We start from the raw sequence: 26,084 nt of genomic DNA, 5'->3' as shown, positions 1-26,084 counted from the left end.
TAACCAATCAGATGCATTTTACACCAACGGTATGGCCATCCCACCTCCTTCACTCACTAAAATATGAATAACATCCTTAACAAAAGACACTGTCAAGATGATCACGGTATGGATTACACTGATTTTTCTTCATCGAGGATGTAAGTGCTTTTTTAAATTATTCTCTCTAATAATTGTCTTCGCTTGTACACGCTAACCAATAGAGGACTATTAGAATAAACAATCTGTGAGATGACTTTTACATGTACATAATGCTTTTTAATGTTTTTTTAATTTTATTTATTTTACCTCAGATTCTCTGGTTCCAGTGAAAACAGTTCAACTTGGTGAACCAGTGACCCTAACATGTGCTTTGCCCAAAGGGCTCCAGAGTGGAGAAGTCCACTGGTACAAGCAGAATCACGGGGATACCCTAAAGTTAATTATGACATCGTTTAAATCTACACCAGCGCAATATGGTCCTGCATTTTCTAGATCAAGATTTGAGGAACATAATGATAACAATTTCAGCAATGTGACTATTTTGAAGACCGTCCAAGAGGACGAGGGAATCTATCACTGTGGGCTCACAGAGTGGATTAGGACTAACTGGAGTGGCACATATTTGTTTGTAAAAGGTAAGTGTACATCCTTAATATAAGCTTTAAAAAAGCTCTTTTGCCTCTCTGTCTCCTTTTTTCGACCTGGACACATTTTGTTACATCCCCCTCATCCCCTGAACCTTTTTAGGGGAACGTAACACTCATTTACAATATTTTTGAGCTACTATGACAGCACAATGTCTTTGCATTTTTATTACACAGGAAACAATCAGAAAGCATCAGTAGTTGTTCAACAGCTGACAGGATCAAATCCAATCCATCCAGGAGACACAGTGACTTTCCAGTGTTCAGTCTCTCACTCTGTCAACAAGACGTGTCCAGGAGGTCTCAGAGTTCTTTGGTTCAGAGACAGATCTCATGAATCTCATCCAGTCATTTACGCTAATACACATAATGAATGTGAGAAAAGATCTGATACTCAGAGGACATGTGTTTATCACTTCTCTAAGAACGTCAGCTCCTCCGATGCTGGGACTTACTACTGTGCTGTGGCCACATGTGGAGAGATATTATTTGGAAATGGAACTAAACTGGATATTCACGGTACCTGTACCACTCATCTTTTAATTTGAAAATTAGAATATTTAAGTTTAAAATTTGTAAATTTCAGCTGAATTTAGCAGCATTTTGGTGTAAAACAAGTATTTTCTATTTCACAGCAATCTCATTAGGAGATGACATTAAACTTATTTAATTTTGCATCCACTCTAAAGGGAAAATTGTATCATTCTGCTTTCCATTACTTCAAAAAGGGAAAAAAATTATAAACTAACAAACACATGTTTTGTTTTTTTCTTTGTCGTTCCAGGAGACTACTCATGGTCAAAGAGCGCCAGCACAGTTATTTTTCTACTGTGTGCTTTACTGGCGATATGTCTGATTGTTATAGCTGTCCTTATTTGCACATCAAAGAAAAACAGCATGGATAACTGTGAAGGTAATTAAAGTTAATCATAGCAATCTCATCAATGAATTTAAGTAAAATGTTTTTAATTTGAATTCATTGTTATCTGTATTATTCTGCAATTAAGTTGCTGTTCTGCAGGAAAACTTTAGTGATCAGAGAAGACAACAGGTAAAGTACTTAAAACTAGGGCTGTCCTAATTTAAAAAGCCTAATTGTGTTTAGGTTTTAACATTTCCCATATTTTTCTTTGATTGATTTTCCTAGAATAAGGACACATGGATGTTTTCTGCTGCTGTCTTTACCCTGATGAAAGCTGAGAGAGGTGCATTAAAAGATGGAAAAATGTCGAAAAGGCAGCGACTCTACATGGCTTGTAAGGCTTTGGGGCTGGATTAGTGAATTAGCTAGCCTATTGAGTATCTCCCGGTATGCAATAATCGAGCTGATGTTTGCTTTTTAATAATGGGCTTCTTATCTCTTTTAGTATTCAATACAGTATATGTTATATCAGCATGCTTATTTGTATTTAGATTGAATTATCTGCACACACTGCATTGATGCATGAATGCTGTTGCATGAACTGTGTGCAAAAGTCAAAAGCAGAAATGTAATTTCAGTTCTGTAATGTATCAACTGTGCTAAAATTCTGCAACATGAATAAATATAATGCTTAAAAGAGAAATTTGTTTGTGAAATTATTCTATAAATAGGCTTTAATAGATGACCACCCTGGATAGGTTGTCAGTCTATCACATGGCTAACATGCATACTATGCTAGAAATAGTGTGCTATTAATAGGGAATTTAATGATAATGTGTTGATAAAATTAAAAGTAGTGATTTGTATTAGCTTTACTACTTTTAGTCAAAGATCTAACCTTTAGAGAAGTTTGACAAAGTTGTGTTTTGCCTTGCTAAGAAGGGAAAATACAAAAATAAATGCAATTTTTTCCACTTTAGTTTGTTCACAAAACAGGATTTCACATGTAATTCCCATCCATAGTTTTGTACAGACTAGAGACACAGCTTTCATCATTCCACATAATTCCTGTACCTGCAAGTGTAAATTAATTTTGTCTCACATCATCATCATCATCATCATCATCATCATCATCATCATCACCTTTATTTATAAAGCACTTTAAAAGAGCCACAGCTGACACAAAGTTATGTACATTTAAGCTACATAATAAAATTACATAAGATATAAATAAAAGCCAAATAAAAGAAAAATATATAAAATATAAGCTTATAAGGCATTTAAATAATTAATATAATTACAAGAGAAACTAAGTCTCACTGAGGTCAAAAGCCAACGAATAAAAACTAGTTTTAAGACGTGTTTTAAAAGTGGACAGTGAAGGCGCCTCTCTAACGTGCAAGGACAGGTTATTCCATAATTTAGGAGCCACGATAGAAAAGGCCCTGTCCCCTCGGAGCTTCCTCCTGGATCTTGGTACTTCCAGGAGCAGCTGGTCAGCTGACCTAAGAGACCGACAGGGTGAGCAGTGACATTTTGAACCAGCAGCAGACGTGAGAGCAGCGACTGACTGGCCCACACATAAAGTGCGTTACAGTAGTCCAGACGGGAAGAAATAAAAGCATGGATCACTTTTTGAAGGTGCTGGTTAGAAAGAAAAGACTTCACTTTTGCCAGTCACCTTAAAGGTTAAAAACTGGACTTCACCACTGCTCTAACTTGTCTGTCCAACTTAAAACCAAGGTCAGTAATAACAGGTTTAAAATAAACTTCCAAGGGTCCCAAATCAACACAGGACGACTCACCGGGACAACTGGGTCCAAACACAACACCTCTGTTTTCTTTTCATTAAAATTTAAAAAGTTTAAAGCCAACCACACTTTAATGTCATTTTCTCTAAAACCTTGGAAAGTAAAGGAAGCTTGGAAACAGGCCTAAAATTAGCTAATAGACATGTGGACAAGTGAATGCTTTTCAGTCTTCCAGCAGAAGTGACACATTTTGCAGACTTTCATTTCATGCGTTTCTTGTTTTAGAAAAATGTATGCTGATTCATCCTCTTTTATCAAATTTAAACTCTGCTGCCCGTATTATTACTAGGACTTCTTCTAGTAATAATACGGGCAAGACACTTCACCCGTTGCCTACTGGTGGTGGTCAGAGGGCCCGGTGGCGCCAGTGTCCGGCAGCCTCGCCTCTGTCAGTGCGCCCCAGGGTGGCTGTGGCTACAATGTAGCTTGCCATCACCAGTGTGTGAATGTGTGCGTGAATGGGTGGATGACTGGATATGTAAAGCGCTTTGGGGTCCTAAGGGACTAGAAAAGCGCTATATAAATACAGGCCATTTACCATTTACCATTTACCCACCACATCTCCCCAATCCTGAAGCAACTTCACTGGCTCCCGGTCAAATTTCGCATCCATTTTAAAATAATTCTGTATACATTCAAGGCTATTCATTCTCTCTCTCCACCGTACCTCTCTGACTTATTACAGATGAAGCTCCCATCCCGCTGCCTCAGATCTTCATCTTCTCTTTCTCTCTCTGTTCCCTCTGCTCGTCTGATCACAATGGGAGGGAGGGCCTTTAGCTGCTCTGCCCCTCGACTTTGGAATTCCCTACCCCCGGACCTCAGAAATATTAGTTCATTCTCTCTTTTTAAGTCCACCCTCAAAACTCATCTGTTTAAAATTGCCTATTCTTAAATTTCTGTATGTTTTAACTTTTATCTTCTATTTTTACCATTGTGTATATTTCCAGTTTTTATCTGTTGTACAGTGTCCTTGGGTGCTTTGAAAGGCGCTATTTAAATAAAATGTATTATTATTATTATTATTATTATTATTATTAGCAGTAAGCAAAACGGGTAAGAATTCACTTTTCTATCTTGTAAATTACATTTCAGTCAAAAGCAACATTGCCACCAAGGTCAAAATCAAAGGGAATCATTGAGAGATCTCTGCAGTATGAATCTGGGCCGCAAAAATAAGAAATGAGATATTGTTCTGAGCCAATAACAACATCTAGATCTGCAGGCACAACATCTAGAGAACTACATTCTTCAGTTAACATCAGTGACCATCATTTAATAATAAGAAAGAGACCTGGAAAATATTGAGTCTATGTAGGGCTCCAAGGTGGGGAAAAAAAGTGCTAATCAAAAAGAACACAAAGGCTGATCTCACATTTTACCAGAAAACATCTCGATTATCCCCATGACTTTCTGGAACAGTTCAAGTATCAACGGTTCATGAGATTTCCCATCATAGCATTTTTACTAAAATCTCCAGTGTGTGGTTGGTTAATGATTTGCACTTTACCTTCTCTTTGTTGATAGTTCTCTCTGTAACTACAAACAAACACAAAAAACATGAAAGTGTGAAACGGTCAGCTCATGAGGGAGAAAAAGGTGTGAGGATGCGTCTAACCTTTTCACACCTATTGCTTTTTGATAAAACAGTGGTAGCTGTTACTTGATATTACAGAAAGAGAGAGAAAAGGAAGAGAGAGGAAGTATAAGAGGAAGAAAGGCCTCTTTGTACATGCTTGGTTGAAAGCAAAATCATAGCAATGCTAAAGTTTCCATGTATCACAATTGTGATTGTTTTTCATAAAGTGAAATAAAACAATCAACCAAGAAAACCCCAGTATAATTGATAGAGTTAATGCCTATTTCACATAACCAGTATGATGACTGAAAATTATATTCCACATTCTCAAGAAACAAGCAGATGTATCCCAATTCAGCGTCTGCAGCCTTAAAGGCCGCATTTTAAGGCCGATTACGTCACAGCGACGCGACGAAGGCTGTCCCAATTCGAAGGCTGCCTCAAATGCGTCCTTCATTTCCCTGAATTTCAAGGATGTGGCGGTGTAGACTTCATGGCCCAACATATCCCAGAATGCATAGGGCGGTGATGGGTGTGGATAATTTTACCGAAAAAAAACGGCGGATGAGGGGCGCCCGAAGAGTAAACTTTAAGTAAGTACTGAATATTATGTCACTTATTTATGTGCAAATGTTTAATAACGAAGAACATGAAAACATTCCTGTTGGCCACATGTCGGCAAAGTCATGTGACATTAGTGACGTTTGTACTAACTTGGTTTTAAAGCCTTTACTTTAAAATATACGCCGTTCAATAGCTGAGCTTAATCTTACAGAGAATGATCAAAGCTCATGTAGAAACAAACCTTTGTTTACAGTTTCTGACTCTCCGCCAAGCTTCTCTCCCTCATGTCACTGTTTAGTCCTGTGTTTAGCAATTAAGCTTGTGAAAACCTATATTGCTGTTTCCTCTGTTTTGAATCTGTTCTTGGGTTGACGTCTATGTACTGACAGAGATGGAGGTCAGCACAGGGTGCAAAGCCACCAGTGAAAGTCCACACAGCTGATGAGCTTCTGATGAGCGAGTGGGGTGCAGATCCAAGAATTATTAAAATGGACAGAATGGTCTGGCAGAGAATCACTGGCACAGCTGGTCCTTAAGGTAGCAGTCTCAACATGGATAATAACTTGCAGGTGTGGGAGAGAATAAACTTGGAAGAGCAGCTCTACCATAAGGTGGAGTCAGAGAAGAAGCCGCTGAGAAACCATTTCAAATGATCATTGGCAGATAATTGACTTATTTGAAGTGTTTCAGTCTGGTTAAAGAATTCAACATAGCACAGAAACGGTCATGGTAGATTGCCACTACCTAAACCTGGTTCTGACAGAGGTTTGTTCCTGTTAAAACTTAGTTTATCCTTCTCACCAACTCAAAGTGGTTAATTATAGGGGGTCATTTGTTGAGCTTTTCCTCCAAATACTGTAGGTTCTGTAACCTACAGCATGACCCTAACCCTAACCCTAACCCCCCGTGCCTTGAGGCACGACATAAGCAGAATGAAGTACATATGAAAAAACAAAGCTACCAGTGTTCAAGTCAAAAGACCAGAAGACCAATCAGTCAGAACACAACTTGTACACAAAAACATTCAAAACAACCATCAAACGAAAAAAGTAAACAACTTGGATAACTGTGATGAAAGCTAAAAGACAAGTGATGTTTTACAAAATGAAGGATCGGACTAATGTGACAGGAAGACGACTTCTGAAATGACCTGTTTGATAACCAATCAGCAGCATTTTACAGGTTAGTCTAAAACAATCCCTCCTCCTATTCTAGCTGAAATATGAAGAACGCCTCTAGCAAAAGACATTGCCAAGATGATCATGGTATGGATTACACTGAGTTTTCTTCATCGAGGGTGTAAGTGGTTTTTCATTATTCTCTATAATAATTTTCTTAACTTTTATAGAGAATTTAAGCGCTTTTTTATTTTCACTAATAATTTTCTTTGTTGAAACTCTACATACTAAAATTACAATTAATACAATTATCATTTAAATGTTTCTTTTTTTTCTTGTAACACTTTTTCTATTTGTTTTTCTTTTTCTTCAGATTCTCTGGTCCCAGTAAAAACCGTTCAGCTCGGTGAAGCAGCAACATTAACATGTGCTTTGCCCATTAAAGAATTCGGCAGTATAACAGTCCACTGGTACAAGCAGAGTGCTGGAGATGGTCTTAAATTAATTGTGACATTGTCAAAATCAGCACCACCTGAATATAGTTCTGAATTTTCTAGAAAGAGATTTAATGTGGAAAATGCTAATAATGTTTGCAACCTGACCGTTCTGAAGACAGTCCAAGAGGATGAGGGAATCTATCACTGTGGAATAGCTGAGTGGATGTATCCCATTCAGTGGAGTGAGACGTATTTGTCAGTAAAAGGTAAGACTGAGCTACTTTTACAAACTTTAAAGTTTCTACTATAAGCTTTAAAGCATCTCTGTATCTTTTGTAATACACAGGAAATACTCAGATGAGATCAAACTATACTGTTGTTCAGTGGCCTACAGTATTAGACCCACTCCATCCAGGAGAATCAGTGACTCTGCAATGTTCGATCATCTCTGTCTTTGACAAAGCAACATGTTCAGAAGATCTTAGTGTCTTTTGGTTCAGAGCCGGATCAAATAAATCTCATCCAAACATCATCTATACTCATGGAAATACACATGATGAATGTGAGAATCGATCTGAGACTCAGAAGAGATGTGTTTATCGCTTCTCTAAGAACGTCAGCTCCTCTGATGCTGGGACTTACTACTGTGCTGTGGCCACATGTGGGGAGATATTATTTGGAAATGGAACTAAAGTGAATATTCAAGGTAGGTGTACCATGATCTGTTCATTTGAATATTTAAAAATGTAAGTGTATAGACCATAATTAGTTTTTGGGTGTAAAATTTCACATTTATAGGAATCTAATCAGTAGGTTGACTTTTACTCATCTGTTACTGTATTTCTTCTTTTGTTATTGTTCCAGGAGACTGTACGTGGTCACAGGGTGCCAGTACAGTTATTCTTCTGCTGTGTGCTGTCTTGACTATATGTCTGATTGTTATAGCTGTCCTGATTCGCATGTCAAAGAAAAACAGCAGGGATAATTGTGAAGGTAATATAAGTTAATCATAGCTATCCCATCGAATTTAAACAAAACGTTATAGCTGTCCTCATCAAGAAAAACCTTAGTGATCATTTCTCAGGCAATTAAAGTTTACCACAGTGTTTTAGCTAAAAATAATTAAAGTACAAAGTTTTGCATTTCTATTAATATTTATCAATATATTCCATAAACAAGGTGCTGTTCCACAGAAAAGATTCAGCAGTCAGAAAAATCAACAGGTAAAGCTTGGGTTATCTCTGTAAAATAATCAAAATGTATTGGTGTTTAGCATTCAATATTGCAAATATTTTTATTTATCTTTTTCCCAGAATAAGGACACGTGGTTGTTTTCTGCTGCTGTCTTTACCATGATGAAAGCTAACAGAGGTGCATTAAAAGGTGCAAAAGCAGTGAAGATGCAGAAGATCAACATGACTTGCAAGACTTTAGGGCTGGATCACTGAATTAGCAAACCTGTTTAGCATCACTTGGTATGTGATCACCTTGTTGATGTTGGCTTATCTTTAATGCCTATAAGCTGTACTCAGTATTGTATACTGAATGAATCTCATTCTTCCATTCAGCCAGAATATACAACATTCTTGTCTAATCTGGCCATGAGTGGTATTTGTTGTTCTCTCATCTCATGCCATCTCCTTTCAACCTGCTGTAAAGAAAAAAAATCCTCCAAATACTTCAAAAAACCAATTAAAACAATACACGTGATGAGATGCCCAGCTACGTAATATACATAGTTTCCAGTGCTCCCCTTTCCCACATTTCTTAATTTTTTTACAACAAAGTTACAAATTTTATTTGATTTAAATAAAATAAATGAATATTTCTAGTCTATTTTTGTGGTCATGGTTATTATGCTGAGTAAATGCAACTTTATATCCCACCTGCAGTTTTTCTACACGTAAAGGCACTTTATCCAGAGTAACTGTATATCAGAGACGTTTACAGATTTCAACATTAGAAACGATCAGTGGTTTTAAGAACCTTACATTACAATTGACATGGAACTTAAGAAGACGTTCTCTCCCACTTGAGCTGATCTGAGTCTTTAGATAATAAAAAAGTATTTGCATTGGGGAATGGTCTCCAAATATTAAACTTTTGTTAGCAAAAGTTAAAAAGGTCAGAGCATCTGGCTTCTGCCCTTGGCTTATACAGAGCGTCGCTGGTAGTCTTTAACATCAGTGTACACATAGTCTTGCAGTGACTCTCTCCTCTTCTTCCCTCTTTTTACACTTGTTGCAGAGAAATGCACTGATGAATAGTTCATAGGCTGAAATGACACATATTTCAGATTTGATGGGTGGAGAATCAGGATGAATTTAAATGAGATTACTGAGATTAGAATTATTAATAAATTACATATTTAATTTAAGACTTTGCTGTTTACCTTGTAACTTTATTCCAGTTTATTATATAATGATATTGGAACACATTTAACAAAATGGCAAAACAAGATTATAATATATAACTTATATGCTGTGAGTATGATATTATGCATGCCCTCTCCACAAGACATACTGCAGCATGTCCAAAGGTATATTTACCAACACTGCTCGATCCACATTTGACACGTCCTGTCCAAAATGACTGGAGGCATGCATTTCCCCTATAAAGAGAAAAGGTAAAGGAGTTTTGAATTTTTGAGTTTACATATGAGGAATATGGTTACAGCTGTCATGACACTGTTTTATTAAGGGCCACTTATAAACAGACAGAATGCATCTAGTGGTTGGGACCTGGATGTCACTGTCTGCAGGGCAGACCGAGTGGAGTGAGTGAGGTGAATCCAGGAGCAGACACAGGCAAGGAGATGGAAGTGAACTTTATACAAAAGGCGAGCCATTATTATGGCTGATACAAGGTGGCGTGACAAAACAACAAGGACAGTGGCTAAACTCAACTATAAACAACAATGACTATGACTGTGACGACTGTGACAACATGGTGGCAGGTAACACAGACGATGCAACCCTGAACACAGGAAGACGGAGGACTTAAATACACACGGGGCAATCAGGTGATTAGGGTTGCACCCTGTCTCCTGTCCTGTTTGTGACATTTTACTGACAGGCTTTTAGAAGGCAATAAAGTTCTTTTGGCTTAACTGGAATGATGTATTCAGCGTGTAATGAAACACACGTGAAATGTACTGTTTCTAAGTCCTTTGTGGATTCCTTACTTAGGGTTAGGAGAAATTTGCTGACCCAAGTTGGCAAGGTAACTTGCTAAGGATCTTTTCTATAACTGTTGGGAAGGTGGAGCAGTCCATATATATATATATATGTATATATGGGTGTGTGTGTGTATTTTGTGTGTGTGTGTATGTATTAACCTACCTCTGCAGTGCTCCTTTGTTGTGCTCCTTTGTTTTATGTAGAAAAGAAGAAAGGCAATCACAGAAACACAGCAGGCCAGCAGTACTCCAAGAGCAAGGACAACAGGTTCTAATTCAGGTCCTGATTTTTATGGAAATTTATCATATTTATTTTATACAGACTATTGGGAGTTATGCTCGTGTATTCGAAATCAGTCTATAAGATATTGATACAAATATTGATTTACTGATGAAATGAGTAAAACAATTTTCTAAAAAAAAAGAAAAAGCAAGCTAGTTTCTGATTTAAATACCAATGTTCACTACATACGTGTCTCTACTTGAGTTCCATTACCAAACAGGATCTTTCCACATGTGACCACAGCACAATAGTAAGTCCCAGCATCAGAGGAGTTCTGTATCGTTTTGGACAGGCTGAAGACACAACTTCTCTTCACATCTTCAGTTCTGCTGTTCCTGTGAGTGTTAATGATGTTTAAATCAAATCCTTCTGGTCCAGCTCTCAACCAGTACACTGTGTGTTCATCTGAACACTGGACAGCAGTTTCTTTGTTCTTCGAGAGAAGCGAACAATTTAGTGTCACTGAGTGTCCCAGAAGAACCGATGCCCTCTGTGGACTTTGTTTCACGTAGACACATTTCTGGTTACTGTGATCTGTGAATCAGACAAATTCATAACATAAACTATTTTTAGTTAATTAAAAATTGAAGGTGATCAGTGAGACTGACAGATTAAAGAAAAAAAATGTACCATTCACAAACAAGAATGTTCCTCCACTGAATTTAGGAGAGTAATCTGTTCCAGTGTGACAGAAATATGTTGCTTCATGCTCTTTACTGACATTTCTGATAGTTAGAAAATACTGAGATGCCTTTTTTATAACTGTGAAACGAGAATCTTTGAATTCCTCAGAAATAGTGCTTTGGCCACGGATGACTTTGGCAACAGTTTGGACCATATGTCCAAGAGGCTGTTTATGCCAGTAGAAATATTTCATTTCCACCCCAGAGACATTACACACTAAAGTAACATTGTCACCAGGTTCAACAGCAGTCAAAGAAATCGGTGGAAGAAGGTCAGCAGCCAGAATCAGGGCTGTGAAACAAAGGAAAATAAGAACAGTTTCAACACTACAGGACAATATCAATGTAATTACCTGTAGAAACATTAGTACACAACTATGGCTAAGATACACAGCAAAATCTCCAGTGTTAAATTAACACTTTTGACAGTGTTATATGTTTAAAAGTAACCTAGTCAGTTTTGAAGATTAACAATGGCTAACACTGAGCAGTGCTGATTTTCTAACACTGGAAAATAACTCAAAATGTTAGAAATATTCCAGTGTTAGAAAACCAACACTGCTCAGTGTTAGCCATTGTTAATCTTCAAAACTGACTAGGTTACTTTTAAACATATAACACTGTCAAAAGTGTTAATTTAACACTCAACAGTGTTGTATTTAACACTCAGAGGTGTGGACCCATATAGACACTCTCCAGTGTTAATTTAACACTGGAGATTTTGCTGTGTATATTTGAGTTTTCAGACATCGCACATTACAAACAGAAGATGTGCATCATGTCTTTCACACTGAAAAAGAAGTGCACTTACCTGGTGTAAAAAGCAGAATGAAAACAGTCAGTTTTAAGGTCATTGTACTGCAGCACTCTTGCCTCGCGCTAATGTTCTCTCCTTGCCCAAATAGTCACACGGTGAGGAGTGTTTCTAAAGCACAAACAGGTCATTGGCGGAAATGTCAGAAATTGCCTTCTGCCTATTTAGTAAAAATACACATAGGTGTGTGTTAGAAGTTATCACTTCCTTTATTCTGGCTACTTAAAGAATGGCAGAGTTATTTTTTTCTCACAGTTTGCCCCACTAAGCGTTTCAACCCTCCTCGTCATTTAGAAGAATGCAGATTTTTGGTACTTCTGCATTTACTTTTCACACACAGACATTATACAGTCCATGTGCCAAAATCTAATACATTAGTTTAGAAAGAATTACCGTGTGAGAAATTGTTCCCTTTATTTCAAAGATTAAAAATGATTTCAAATTAGATATCTCATTTAATACTTACAGAAAAAAAAGAGGATTTCTCGAGCACTGTGAGCTACTTTGCATTTGTTCACTTGTGAGGTTGAAGAAAAGCGTCGAAGCTTCAGGGGACAATAAGAGGAAATGTATCCAAAACCACACATTCTCATCTCACACTTTCAAAAGGTGTATAGGCCACATATGTAAGTTTGTAAGTCTGAGTTCAGTCCTGTCTCTGTGTCAAGTTTATATGTGGGAGTCTGTGGGCTCAAATTGTGGTCATAAATATTTTGTACTTGTAAATCACAACTAGTTGTGAGTTGAGAGTTTTGTAACCTTGCACACCAAAATATCTGAAAATCATCTGTTTGTGTATTTGTAGAAGAAAAATAGTGTGTGTGTGTGTGTGTGTGTGTGTGTGTGTGTGTGTGTGTGTGTGTGTGTGTGTGTGTGTGTGTGTGTGTGTGTAAAAAATGATTTGTGTTTGTAAAACATATTTACAAATTATTTTTGTTAAGATCTGCTTACAGATACAAAGCAAAAAACTACCTATAAAACTCTGGACTCAAGTTCCCTGCTTATGGGTGAGTTTCAACTTGCAAGTATGAATTTTGACCCGGTTTTTCTTCCTTTCAGCTGATTGGTCAGTGTCATGTCAATCACAAATTTAACAACCCAATCAGACAACAGGTGGGTTTGGCTGTCGGTGGGGTTCTTTACTGAGCTTCAGGTCCTGGTAGGGTAACACAGTTTGAAGTTGGAGGATCTCTACATGAGATATGACATGAGTAAGGTTTGAAAGGATAAAGTTGTCCTATACAAATGGTCAGAAATACCATTATTAATTTAGTATTACTTTAACACAAAGTCAGGGCAGACCTAGGACCATTGCTGTGAGTCACACTGCGCAGCATAAAGGCCCTTTCACATCAGACGTGGCATGTGCTGTGCTCACCGCTAACTAAGAGTGAAGGATCCAAAATTTGTTGTGCTGCCTGCTGAGCTCTGCTTGTATGTTGTTGTTTTGCAGCCGCTCTACGTGAACTAGATGCGCCTGCTCCTTGTCGTTTTAAAAACATGTATCTCTCTGACTTTATATCCTCTACAAGTGTTTGTGTGGTATTATGTTCAAATGTTTAATAAAAACATGTATCGCACAGAATGTTTTCCTTTGTGGATCAGACTTAGCTTGCTTGCTTATGTAATATTGTAGTCAAATGATGTCTTGGTTTTTTTTTCTGAAAACAAGGCTAACACCATCATAAATACTGAACTGAAAACAAAACTGAATGGAAAAAATGCTAAAGTTGTATACAGACAGTGTTTAACTTTTGAAGAACCAATGAGTACATGTTTTTAAAAGAAGCAAACCGTCAGTTAGTTAAAATCCTGAATACTCTAATACAGCGGTCCCCAACCCCCGGGCCTCGGACCGGTACCGGTCCGTGAGTCGTTTGGTACCGGGCCGCGAGAGTTGAGGCTCAGGTGTGAAATGTATGGTTTTCAGGGTTTTTATCGGTTTTCAGCGTTATTTTGTTATCGTTTTTATCATTTACTCAGTTTTCCTGGGTCTTTTCACGCGTGTTATGAATAAATTTTCTTTTTTTCGGTACCGGTACTAGTTTTATTTTGTTGTATTTATCCGCGACACCTTAAAGGCCGGTCCGTGAAAATATTGTCGGGCATAAACCGGTGCGTGGCGCAAAAAAGGTTGGGGACCGCTGCTCTAATACGTACATAAATCCCGGGACAAGGCATGAAACACTGTGACATTATTTATTTAACAGAGGCATACCCCTACTGCTTCCACAGGGATTAAAGAGCAAGTAGCAGTCGGGTAATGCTAATCAAATACACTTAGTTGATCATAAGCCACCTCTGTAAAAACAAAAGTTTTGAAAGTTTGGAGGTATTTTTTAGTGTGTGAACACAATGCCAAGGAAGACAGACAATCCCATCATTCTATAATGAAAAAGATTATTCACAATGTCCTGTGGATAGATGAAACCAAAGTCCAGATGTATCGTCATAATGCACAGTGTCACATTTGATGCATAACAAACACAATATATTAGAATGAGGTGAGGTTAACCTGAGCATTTTCGTTCAATTTTTGCTACATAAATCATGAAATTGTGTAATATACCATGAGTTGTTGTTCATCTGAGACTGTATTTAATACATTTTAGAAAATGGTAAGAAGAGAGTATTTATTATCTCATGATATACAAAAAGCTTGAAACTGAAAGACATTGAACTGATTCACATTACTGCAAGTTTGTCTTTGCTTTGTCAGACAAACATCTTTTATTTAGCTGAAAACTGTCTTATCTTATCTTTCTATAGACCTATTTTAGTTCATTTATTTAGTTTCAGCTGAAAACTTTCTAAATGTATATAATGAAAAGAGCTTTTCATGTTTAATGTGTTTGAATTAAACAACACTAAAGAAATACTAGCACCAATGACTAGCGGTGCTACTCATTGGTGTTGTTTCATGTGTTTATGTAGGAAATATAGTTGATATTTCCACTGTGGTAATATAGTGAATGAGAAAGCAAAGCAAGGCCAATCAGACTGATCTAAAATTGTTCCCTCCCACATTGCACGTCTATTTTAAAGCTGGTCATATCATCATATGCTCCAATGTAAATGTCTTTTAATAAGAAAATGATGGTCCTATTTTATTTACTGCTGTCAGCCAGAATGGGGGGTAAGTATGTATCAAAGACGTGTTGCAGTTATAATTAAAGTACCATGCATATGTTCTCACAGTAATTTAGCACGTGGCAGACAACAGTTTATCTTTCTTGTTTGTAATAGTATTTGTTTACAAGTATCATAACTTTTTTTGTTTGTTTGTTTTTTCAGGTTGCTCAAATGATCACAATTTTGTGACAAAGACTGTTGATGTTGGACAAAATGTGACACTTTCGTGTATTCGCCAGTCAACACTTTTGCACCAGGAAACATTATTTTGGATCAGACTTGTTTCTGGAAACCAGTTTGAATTCTTGGGAGGAACATTCACCTTTGATTATGACGATGTTAACAATACGTCTCATATTACAGTAAAACAAGAACCTGGAACCTTTATTATGCAAATCAGTAAAACTAAACTAAGTGATACTGGTTTTTACTACTGCATAAAAGTCAGACAGCTTGCTATGACCTTTTTGGAGGGAACATTTCTGACCATCAAAGGTAAAAAAAAAAAAGTCTATGTGCTTATGAGTCTAATTTTAAAATGTTCAATTCAATGGCATGTCAATAAAGTTCATTTATTTATTTATGTTAATCTTTTTCAAAAGGTCCAGAACCTGATGTCATACAAATGCGATCTTCTGATCGTATTCATTCAGGAGCCCAAGAGACTCTGCAGTGTTCAGTCGTCTCTAAGTATGAGAAGAAAACGTGTCCAGAAAATCCCAGTGTGTACTGGTTCAGAGCTGGATCAGAGAAATCCCATTCCATTTATGTTCATGGAAACAGTGGTGATGAATGTGGGAGTCCTGAAGCTCCCTCACAACGTAAATGTGTCTACAGCTTCTCAAGGAACGTCAGCTCCTCTGATCCTGGGCCTTACTACTGTGCTGTGGCCATATGTGGACAGATCATTTTTGGAAATGAATCAAAACTGGACATTAAAGGTAAATTTTACACTTCTGCACAACATACCCATGTGATCAATAAAATATATTTGTTTTAATTGATAATGTTGCCAAAATAATGGTTGTTTTAATTTTACAGCACCCAACATGTGGGATTTGCAGACAGCCAACACAACTCTCTTTCTGTTATGTGCTGCTTTGGTTACAAGTCTGATAGTTATAGGTTTCCTCATTTATACTCTCAAGGAGAAAGCTTGTGATTGTTGGAATGGTAACAGATGTTTTTCCTTACATCACTCGATCATTATTGTTTTAATTTTACAGGTTTACATTATAATCTAAATTAGCCTATCATATCATTATCTCTCTTTGTTCGACTAATAGAAGGTGGAAGATCCAGTAGTGGTCAACAGAGAAGTTGGCAGGTAAAGTGTATATCTAAGACTTGAAAAGGTTTCATACTTTTCTCGTGGCATTTGTAATTACCATCTAAAGTCTAAGATTTTCTCTCTCTCTCTCTCCCTATATATATATATATATATGTCTCATATTTTCCTCAGAGAGCTAAGGATTTGGTGACCTATTCTGTGGCAGTCTTCACCATGTGGAAAGCTGAGCAAAGGCATGACAGAACGGCAGCAGACTGACTCATATTGACCAGATATTTTACACATTGTACATTTACCAACTATAACTTTAATTTTCTCATAAATTGTGGGAAAGCTAGCATTTAGCTATCACCTCTGCTTCTATTTTACTAGTGTAATATTGTATATTTACGGAGCCCCGCAGGGGACATGGGAGAAAAAAAAATTAAGACGGACTTTTGCGAGATCTCGCAAAACAAACTCGGGATCTCGCAAAAGTTTTGCCCGCATTCTTCGGAGGCCGCCAGCTCGAAGCCGACCGGGAGGTCGAGGCACGATGTGCCGGGAAAGCGGTGTTCCTCCCGGTTGTAGTAGGTCTCGACCTCCCGTTAGCTTCGAGATGGTGGGTGTCGGATCTCCGAAAACGTCAGAGCACTTTTGCAAATATGTGATGTCTTGTAAACCGAGCAGATATCTGACGTTTACACAACTACATTCACGCCTCAAAATATCTTAAAAGTTTATTTTGTGACCCAGAAAGAATAATATTACAACTAAGTAGCTGCCGCCATTGTTGGAATTCAGAGTTTGTTTTGCGAGATCTCGCAAAAGTCCGTCTTAAGTTTTTTTTCTCCCATGTCCCCTGCAGGGCTCCATATATATTAGACACTATGTAATATTTTAAAATCATGCCATACTCTGCGTGTTATTATAATTTTAAGGGGTAATTCATTCTTGCATTGGTTTTGAAGTTCATTCTTTCTGTTTTGAGGAGCTTTTGAAAGAGTATGTATGTTTAAGCTTTATTTGCCTTTGTCTGATATGTATGTTTAACAGTATTGATCTTCAGTGTAAAACATTTTCACTAAATGATAACAATCCCCATTGGTGTCTTTTTTCCTTAAAATTAGAATACATCACAAAAACAATGATCTAATAAAGTTGACTATATTACAGATTTGCTTTCAGATAAAAAAACAAGGCCTTCTTCTTTCATTTTTACATGCAACATTCTTTAAGCACTCTGAGTGCTCAGGTAGAGTAGAAAAGCGCAGTAGAAGAAGCAGTCCATTTAAGAACCAGTCCATATTTCTCTGATTGTATTTTTTTCATTTGTTTCTATCATGTTTAAGCTAACTGCAGATTTTTAATGTTTGCTTACAGCAAAAAACAATACATTACTTTGAGATGCTTAAATAGAAATACTAGGTTATGACTTACTTGAACCCTACAAAGATAAATAGTCTGTTACAAAAACAGTTGAATTATGACCAAAATTAACTTTCAAATAATTAAATGTATCCTAACCATCAAGGTTTGTTGGGAAAATGAGACACTTGGGTGAATAACACATATGCTATATAGAAGTGGGTTATAAGTGAAATGAAAGGGATTTTGCCACACTATTTGAGAGACCAGTATTTTTGAATATTGCTCTGTCTATCACTTTAATCCACTTTGTAATATATCATCCAGTGTTGGAGTAGGCAGGGCTAATAGTAGCCACTGCGCAAAAAGATTCCTGTTGCAGACATGAGAACTTTGCCTTCGAATTTGCGGCTAATTTATACAAGGGTTTATTTACATAAAATTAAACTAACAACTTTTCCAAAGGTTAAACAGTGACAGAGTCAGAAAGAAAAGTCAGAAAATATCTGTCTCTCAGGTGAAAACCGTGAGATCACTTACCTTTTTAGGCAGACTTTTCTTAGTTCTTACACTTCATTATCTTTGAAAATAGCATTTGGGAACTGTACACATGGCAGCAGAAAATTGCACAAAGGGGATAGATGGTGATTTCAAACAGTGTGACAAGGACAAAGCATCAGTATGTGTGACACTGTGCAGCATGAGTCTTTATGTGTGATGGAAAAATGCACTCCTGGACACACCTATTGTGGCACGACCAACCACAGAGGTGGTTTGAGACATTGGTAGGTGTTGATATGAGGCCGAAAGTCACAGTTCTGAAACTGTAAAGGGGTGAGTTTAAACATGGTCTTTTATTCAGTGTAATTCAAGGTGCTTTACATTGTAAGTTAAAGGCTCCACTACATTAAAAGAAAACATTCAATGCCCTAGGAGCAACCGGCTGGCGACAGTGGGAATGACAAATTCTCTTTTAACAGGAAGAGACCTCTGTCAGAACCAATCTCAGGTCGAAGCCATTATCCAGTCTGACTTGTATAAACCTTTGAGTAAAATTTTAAGCCTAATCTTAGAATTATAGAGAATGTCTGTGTCCTGAATCCAAAATGGTCGTAATGGAGTGTGTATAGGTGAGACAAACCAAATCCTAAGGATGCAGAAACGTAGGCTCAAATAATAAAAAGCCTGTCAGTTGTTTTCTGCCTGATGAAAAGTCCCTGAATAAGAAAGCAATTCATATGAAATCTAAATAAGGCATGGGGTCAAATCCTTTTATAGCATTTAACTGCTCAGACAATCATAAAAATAATGCTAATGCTAATGCTAATGCTAATTGCGAGTTGCTTTTTTAAAATAGATAAAACAGTGATAACAGCTATCTGATGTTAAAGAGAGAAAAGAGAATCCCCTTTGTATTTACACCCTTGTTTGAAAGCCCAACCAGTCCTTTTGTTTCCGTGAGTAAAAACCAAGCAAACAAAAAGCAATAAAACCTGTACAGCTGCTACCTATTTCCACATCACAACATTATGATACCTTTTAATTCTGAGCAAGCATAATGTGGTTTAGAGGTTACTCAGGGGATGATGACAACTATGGGGCGCCGTTTGTAAACTGAAACATGCCGAAATTAACAGCAACATTTTTCCACATTTAGCTCTAAATCTTACAAAAACATGTTTTTTCGAGTCATTTTTTACAACATTTAGTAAAATATTTGTAACTTTTCATATTTAAAACAGGATTTTAAATGTTAAATCTAAATGCTAAATGTTAAATCTAAATGTTAAATGTTAAATCTAAATGCTAAATGTTAAATGTAAATATTATATTTAAATGTAAATGTTAAATGTTAAATGTAAATATTATATTTAAATGTAAATGTTAAATGTTGAATCTAAATGTTATATATAAATCTAAATGTTAAATGTTAAATCTAAATATTATATATAAATCCAAATGTTAAATGTTAAATCTAAATGTTATATATAAATCTAAATGTTAAATGTTAAATCTAAATGTTATATATAAATCTAAATGTTAAATGTTAAATCTAAATGTTACGGGAAACTAAATATTTAGCTAATATGCAAATTTATTGTACGGGTCAACGGAAATACCAAAATAAAAGCTTCAAGAAAACCTCCCGCGCTAAAGTGTGCCGGTCGTGGTCAGGTTCTGTGTTTGCGCTCCTCTTACGGTCACTTTTGACTGCCATGAGCTGCTTCGACTATTCCCTACCAGCATGTCCAGCGATTTAGCTGAAAACATTGGAAGAGCCGTTTTGTCGGCCATCCAACGATTCAGCGGTAGTGCACCCGCGACCTCACAAACGCCGCAGCACTTGGTAAGTTTATTGTATAGCATTTTGGACAGGTTGATAGCAGTGTTAGCAAAACTAGCAAAGCTAAATTACTTAGCTAGTCCTCAATTATTTCATTTGGTAGGCAGCAGACAGAGATCGAGCATCATACAACTCTATTTATTTATTTGGTAGGTAGGTAACAGTCGTTCTTGATGTAAATGTTTCCTTAGGAATCCAGCAATGCACCTGGACCAAGTAGACCTGCCGTCTCCACTGGGATACCATACTGCTCGGTAGGCCTTCTTACACATATCATTTAATTTATTTATCATGAAATTTCCCCTTGTGGGACTAATAAAGGTATGTTATCTTATCTTAGCTGACTGGTTTTGATATACAGTCAGGTTCATAAGTAGTTGGATACAGACACATTTTCTAATGTTGCTTCTGTACATTGCCAGAATGAATTAAAAATGAAACTACTCCAATGCAGTTGAAGTGCAGACTTTAAGTTTTAATTCAGTGGGTTGGACTAAATGAATGCATAAAAATGTGAGGGGGAAAAATGAATTTGTAAACACAATCCTATCATTTCAGAGGCTCTAAAGTAATTAGACAAATTAAATAACTGAAAATAAAATGATAATTTCTATTACTTTATTCAAAACCCTTTGTTGGCAATGACAGCCTGAAGTCTTGAAGTCATGGACACCACCAGATGCTGGCATTCCTCCTTACTAAGGCTCTGCCAGGCCTTTACTGCATTGGCTTTCAGTTGCTGTTTGTTTGTGGGCCTTTCTGTCCTAAATTTAGTCTTCAACAACTGAAATGTATGCTCAATTGGGTTAAAATCCAGTGACTGACTTGGCCATTCAAGAATATTCTATTTCTTTACTTTATTAAAGTCATGGGGTGCTTGGACTGTATGTTTTGGGTCATCTTCCATCTTTATTATTAAATGCTGCCCAATCAATGTGACTACTTTTAGCTGGACTTAAGCAGACAAGTATGTCTCTGAACACATTCAGCTGCTTCAGTCCTGTGTCACATATTCAGTAAACACTACCAGTGCCACTGGCAGCCATGCACGCCCAAACCATCACACTGCCTCTGCCATGTTTTACAGATGATGTGGTATGCTTTGGATCATGAGTCGTTCCACCCTTCTCCATACTTTTTTTCTTGCCATCATTCTGGTAGAGGTTGATCTTGGTTTTATCTGTCCAAAGAATGTTTTTCCAAAATTTATCTGGCTTTTACTAGATGGTTTTTTTTTTGTTTGTTTTTTTGTTAAGTCCATTCTAGCCTTTCTATTCTTGAGGCTTATGAGTGGCTTGCACCTTGCAGTGAACCCTCTGTATTAGGGCTGTTCGATATGACAATATGAAAACATCTATCATTTCATATTATACGCTATCATTTGTTCTTGTCACGGCTGCCGAGGCGAGCTGTGTGGAGTTAGAAGAAGGACCCAAGATGCAGGCAGTGGATGAGATGCCGGTGAGTTTATTTACACAGTGGTGAGAAGGCAAAACAGGCAAGAGGGAAGACAAAACTAAAGACCTGAACTGGGAAAGCTAAATGACAAACCTGAGATGAAACAAAAAAGGGAAGAGAGGCAGAGAGACGAGCAGGACACCGAGGAACACAGACTGACGCGGAGTTACACAGACGAACCGGCAACAGGCAGGAGAACACACAGGGCTTAAATACACACACCAGTAATCAGGGGATGAGAGACAGGAGGGCAACACAGCTGGGAGGAATCTGGGCTGACGGGACAGGGGAAACGTAAACTGATCACACTCACATACGACACGGACCTTCACAATAAAACAGGAAACTCAGATACATGGAACCAGACAAGACATTGAACTAAACAGACAGATTCACAAACAGATGGGGAGACACCATAGACAGACAGATACAGACGCAGACTCAGAGGCAGATCGAAAATAACACAGAACTTAAACAATCATCATCTAGAAAATGATAACAAACTAAAAGCGCTGGGTCACCGACCCAGGACCATGACAGTACCCCCCCCTCAAGGGCTGGCACCAGACAGCCCAGCAGAAACGAAAAAACGGACCAAAACAAAACAGAAAACAACCCGACCAGGGCGGGCGGAGGGGGCCCAGGACGGAGGGACAGAGTCCAAAAAGGCCCAGATGGTCAAGTTCAGGAGGCCGACCATGCGAATTGCAACGGGGCAGGTCCGGATGCCGGCCACGCAGTAGGCAGTGGCGTGGAAACAGTTCTGGGGGCCGACCGTGCGGACGGCAACGGCGGCGTGGAAACAGTTCTGGGGGCCGACCGTGCGGACGGCAACGGCGGCGTGGAAACAGTTCTGGGGGCCGACCGTGCGGACGGCAACGGCGGCGTGGAAACAAGTCCGGAGGCCGGCCACGCGGAAGGCAGTGGCGGCGTTCAGGAGGGCGTTCAGGAGGGCGTCCACGGTGGCGGAGATGCCCAACAAGCGGCCTGGCAGATGACCGAAGATGTGGAGGTGGTAGTAGGGGACCTGAAGGCTGCGTGGCCCCTGCAGCCCCAGGCGAGGCGCAAGCTGAGGCTGGACCAGACAAGGCGGAAGCTGAGGCTGGACCAGACAAGGCGGAAGCTGAGGCTGGACCAGACGAGGCTGATGAGGATGACGAGGAAGCTGAGGCTGGACCAGACGAGGCTGATGAGGATGATGAGGAAGCTGAGGCCGGACCAGGCGAGGCTGAAGCAGAAGCGGAGGCCGGACCAGGCGAGGCTGAAGCAGAAGCGGAGGCCGGACCAGGCGAGGCAGCAGCTGATGAGGATGCTGAAGCTGGACCAGGCAAAGCAGCTGATGAGGATGCTGAAGCTGGACCAGGCAAAGCAGCTGATGAGGATGCTGAAGCTGGACCAGGCAAAGCAGCTGATACTGAAGCTGAAGAGGAGGCCACTGCAGGTGATGCGGGAGCTGGACCAGACGAGGATGAAGACACGGAGGCTGGACCAGGCGAGGATGAAGACACGGAGGCTGGACCAGGTGAAGCGGATGAAGCCGAAGCATGCGCTGGACCAGGCGACGCTGAGGAGGCTGAATCCGGACCAGGCGACGGCGTGGAGGATGCAGACGGAGGCGCTGAAGCAGGTGGCGGCATGGATGAAACTGCTGCTGCAAGCGTGGATGAGGCTGCTGGTGGAGCAGCTGGTGGCTGGACGGGCTCCTCGGGCCCTCCAGCTGACGAGGAAGGAGGCTGGACGGGCTCCTCGGGCCCCCCAGCTGACGAGGAAGGAGGCTGGACGGGCTCCTCGGGCCCCCCAGCTGATGATGCAAAAGGCTGGACGGGCTCCTCGGGCCCTCCAGTGAGAACAGTCTCAGGACCAGTGGGCACAGGGGCCCCTGGCAGGCACAGAACAGGGCCAGCAGGCGCACGGGCCTCTGGCAGGCACAGAACAGGGCCAGCAGGCGCACGGGCCTCTGGCAGGCACAGAACAGGGCCAGCAGGCGCACGGGCCTCTGGCAGGGACAGGACAGGACCAGCAGGCGCACGGGCCTCTGGCAGGGACAGGACAGGACCAGCAGGCGCACGGGCCTCTGGCAGGGACAGGACAGGACCAGCAGGCGCACGGGCCTCTGGCAGGGACAGGACAGGACCAGCAGGCGCACGGGCCTCTGGCAGGGACAGGACAGGACCAGCAGGCACACGGGCCTCTGGCAGGGACAGGACAGGACCAGCAGGCACGGTGGCCTCTGGCAAACACATAGCAGGCTGCAGCTGCATAGAGCATCGACGCTGCTCAGGCAGCGACAGCCGGGTGCGGCCCTCAGCTGGCTTCTTAACCTCCAGGGGTCCGGAGTCTGCTGGGGGCTGAAACCCAGCCTCTGGGGAGGCCCTGGAGTGCACCTCAGTTTCAGAACTGGCCAGCCTTTGAGGAGTGTTGACATTATTACTAGGTGTGTCCCTCTGCTTGGAATGGACGGGCGAGGAATGGTGTTTTTCGGGTTGAATTGACTTGTATTGTTTTACAGGTGGAGCAATTGGTACAGGATGCCGGGCTAGCGGCTGCTGAACAGGAGGCTGGACTAAGGGTGACTGACATAATGGTTGTGATGACAACGGTGGTGGAGGTGGCGACTGAGCTTCGGGCCGGGCGGCTAACTGAGCTTCGGGCCGGGCGGCTAACTGAGCTTCGGGCCGGGCGGCTAACTGAGCTTCTGGTAGATAGTCTTTCTTATTTCCAGATTTTGGTTTGAAAGTCCGGGTTGGCATAACAGAGGACTCGGAAGAGGCAGAATGAAAGCAGTCCTCTAGATCCTCAGAGCGAGTGTTAACGGACCTTGGAGTATCAGACAAAGAATTAACAGTTTCCGAATTACTCTTTTCAAATTTGAATAACCCTGAGTTGACTGGTATTGAATTACTAGATTCAGGAAAAACTGACAGAGTGTTCATGAATGCACGCTCAGATGGAGCAGAAAAAACACTGCGCTCCTGACTCACGGAATCCGCCGGTAACTGACGGCCGTGCGGACGTCGCTTCCGCCTGGGAGAAGGGGCGAGAGCGGCCGGGGAAGCGGACGGTGATGCGAGGCAGCTCTGAAGTGGCTGCTCCTGCTGTGAGGTGGATGGGCTGGGTGGAATGAGGATGATTCCCAGTGCTTTGTAAAAAGCCTGGGCTGGTGTGAGCTGGCCACTGGGGGGCTGCATGTACATGAAACCGTCACTCTCACTGACCCCGAGAGCTGGTTTGGCAAGCGAAGGATGACGGCGGCGTGACCGCCGTTTTGCCCGGAAGGAGGGGGAAGCCGACTGATCGGGCGGCATTGCGTCCAGCAGAGAGTCCTCTGGTGGACTGGGGAGAAAATCTTCCGGTAAGCCAGGCAGGTCAGCTGTCACAGTTGGAGGGTGAAGATGAAGCGTGTTGAGGATGAAGTCCTGTAGGAGTGGGTGAAGTGAATCCAGCAACCAGGGGTGATTGGAAACTAGCCGCTGTATTCGGGCCTCCAGAGCATGACGAAATTCCTCCCCCTCATGCTCTAGCCACAGATTAGTCCATCTGGAAACTGAATCGGTTAATTCCTCCCGAAGCTCCTTGGAAGGTGCGAATGCCGCTGGGTCCATATTTGGCCGGTTCGTACTGTCACGGCTGCCGAGGCGAGCCGTGTGGAGTTAGAAGAAGGACCCAAGATGCAGGCAGTGGATGAGATGCCGGTGAGTTTATTTACACAGTGGTGAGAAGGCAAAACAGGCAAGAGGGAAGACAAAACTAAAGACCTGAACTGGGAAAGCTAAATGACAAACCTGAGATGAAACAAAAAAGGGAAGAGAGGCAGAGAGACGAGCAGGACACCGAGGAACACAGACTGACGCGGAGTTACACAGACGAACCAGCAACAGGCAGGAGAACACACAGGGCTTAAATACACACACCAGTAATCAGGGGATGAGAGACAGGAGGACAACACAGCTGGGAGGAATCTGGGCTGACGGGACAGGGGAAACGTAAACTGATCACACTCACATACGACACGGACCTTCACAATAAAACAGGAAACTCAGATACATGGAACCAGACAAGACATTGAACTAAACAGACAGATTCACAAACAGATGGGGAGACACCATAGACAGACAGATACAGACGCAGACTCAGAGGCAGATCGAAAATAACACAGAACTTAAACAATCATCATCTAGAAAATGATAACAAACTAAAAGCGCTGGGTCACCGACCCAGGACCATGACAGTTCTGTGGTGTCGCAAAATAAATTTTACGTCAATATTTTTCATCGTTTTGATGGTCACTGTAGTGGCTGTATTAATTTCTTAATTTTCTTTTTTCTGTTATGTTTTCTTTGACCGCATGTTGTCTGTTCACAGTAAAATTTTCAAAATGCGAACACTACGTCTCAAATCAATTCCAGGCCTTTTATCTGCTTAATTGATAATGACATCATCATTTTAATATGGATACCCTAAATTAAAGCTGAGTCTGCACATCATGTCCATGCTATAATTTTGATTGGAAAATATTTCAGTAAACGGGCAACAAAATACAACTTGTTAGGGTCCAAA

The 26,084-nt window shown here is 40.3% G+C and overlaps 3 protein-coding genes across 5 annotated transcripts; 2 read left to right on the top strand and 1 right to left on the bottom strand.

The window, feature by feature from the left end:
- The first annotated feature begins 85 nt into the window (after positions 1 to 85).
- LOC309712870 (signal-regulatory protein beta-2-like) lies at positions 86 to 2,153 on the top strand. 2 transcript variants are annotated; one of them, XM_082544034.1, is made up of 6 exons: positions 86 to 140; positions 294 to 617; positions 804 to 1,145; positions 1,411 to 1,539; positions 1,634 to 1,677; positions 1,774 to 2,153. In XM_082544034.1, exons 1-6 carry the CDS (start codon positions 98 to 100, stop codon positions 1,903 to 1,905), a joined length of 1,014 nt encoding a protein of 337 aa, XP_082400160.1. In that variant the 5' UTR covers positions 86 to 97; the 3' UTR covers positions 1,906 to 2,153. The 2 variants fall into 2 exon arrangements, with proteins under 2 accessions (XP_082400160.1, XP_082400161.1); XM_082544035.1 differs by lacking the exon at positions 1,634 to 1,677 and having other exon boundaries at positions 1,774 to 1,836.
- Positions 2,154 to 6,719: 4,566 nt separating this feature from the next.
- On the top strand, positions 6,720 to 8,889 carry LOC309712994 (uncharacterized protein). Its single transcript, XM_082544284.1, has 6 exons — positions 6,720 to 6,741; positions 6,934 to 7,263; positions 7,344 to 7,703; positions 7,862 to 7,990; positions 8,177 to 8,220; positions 8,311 to 8,889. The coding sequence occupies exons 2-6, from the start codon at positions 7,221 to 7,223 to the stop codon at positions 8,443 to 8,445; spliced, it is 711 nt and encodes a 236-aa protein (XP_082400410.1). The 5' UTR covers positions 6,720 to 6,741; positions 6,934 to 7,220; the 3' UTR covers positions 8,446 to 8,889.
- A 118-nt stretch (positions 8,890 to 9,007) lies between these two features.
- On the bottom strand, positions 9,008 to 12,487 carry LOC309712811 (uncharacterized protein). 2 transcript variants are annotated; one of them, XM_082543927.1, is made up of 7 exons: positions 12,422 to 12,487; positions 11,953 to 12,066; positions 11,089 to 11,433; positions 10,648 to 10,992; positions 10,339 to 10,458; positions 9,547 to 9,608; positions 9,008 to 9,272 (listed from the first exon to the last, which is right to left on the bottom strand). In XM_082543927.1, the coding sequence occupies exons 2-7, from the start codon at positions 11,993 to 11,995 to the stop codon at positions 9,150 to 9,152; spliced, it is 1,038 nt and encodes a 345-aa protein (XP_082400053.1). In that variant the 5' UTR covers positions 11,996 to 12,066; positions 12,422 to 12,487; the 3' UTR covers positions 9,008 to 9,149. The 2 variants fall into 2 exon arrangements, with proteins under 2 accessions (XP_082400053.1, XP_082400054.1); XM_082543928.1 differs by having other exon boundaries at positions 11,377 to 11,433.
- Positions 12,488 to 26,084: the final 13,597 nt, after the last annotated feature.

This window comes from Aulonocara stuartgranti, assembly GCF_965226115.1.
Source record: "Aulonocara stuartgranti genome assembly, chromosome: 2".
Lineage (NCBI taxonomy): Eukaryota > Metazoa > Chordata > Actinopteri > Cichliformes > Cichlidae > Aulonocara > Aulonocara stuartgranti.
Note: the sequence above shows the minus strand (reverse complement) of the source record. Positions and strands in the feature narration are given on the sequence as shown.

Excerpts from the sequence above, each read along its gene's own strand:
- LOC309712870 (XM_082544034.1), top strand. The coding sequence starts at position 98 with ATGATCACGGTATGGATTACACTGATTTTTCTTCATCGAGGAT. Across the intron at positions 141-293 it reads GATTTTTCTTCATCGAGGAT|ATTCTCTGGTTCCAGTGAAA; the intron begins GTAAGTGCTTTT and ends ATTTTACCTCAG. Across the intron at positions 618-803 it reads CACATATTTGTTTGTAAAAG|GAAACAATCAGAAAGCATCA; the intron begins GTAAGTGTACAT and ends TTTATTACACAG.
- LOC309712994 (XM_082544284.1), top strand. The coding sequence starts at position 7,221 with ATGTATCCCATTCAGTGGAGTGAGACGTATTTGTCAGTAAAAG. Across the intron at positions 7,264-7,343 it reads GACGTATTTGTCAGTAAAAG|GAAATACTCAGATGAGATCA; the intron begins GTAAGACTGAGC and ends TGTAATACACAG. Across the intron at positions 7,991-8,176 it reads CAGCAGGGATAATTGTGAAG|GTGCTGTTCCACAGAAAAGA; the intron begins GTAATATAAGTT and ends TCCATAAACAAG.
- LOC309712811 (XM_082543927.1), bottom strand. The coding sequence starts at position 11,995 with ATGACCTTAAAACTGACTGTTTTCATTCTGCTTTTTACACCAG. Across the intron at positions 10,459-10,647 it reads TGGAACTCAAGTAGAGACAC|GACCTGAATTAGAACCTGTT; the intron begins GTATGTAGTGAA and ends CATAAAAATCAG. Across the intron at positions 9,273-9,546 it reads ATGTGGATCGAGCAGTGTTG|CCTATGAACTATTCATCAGT; the intron begins GTAAATATACCT and ends GTGTCATTTCAG.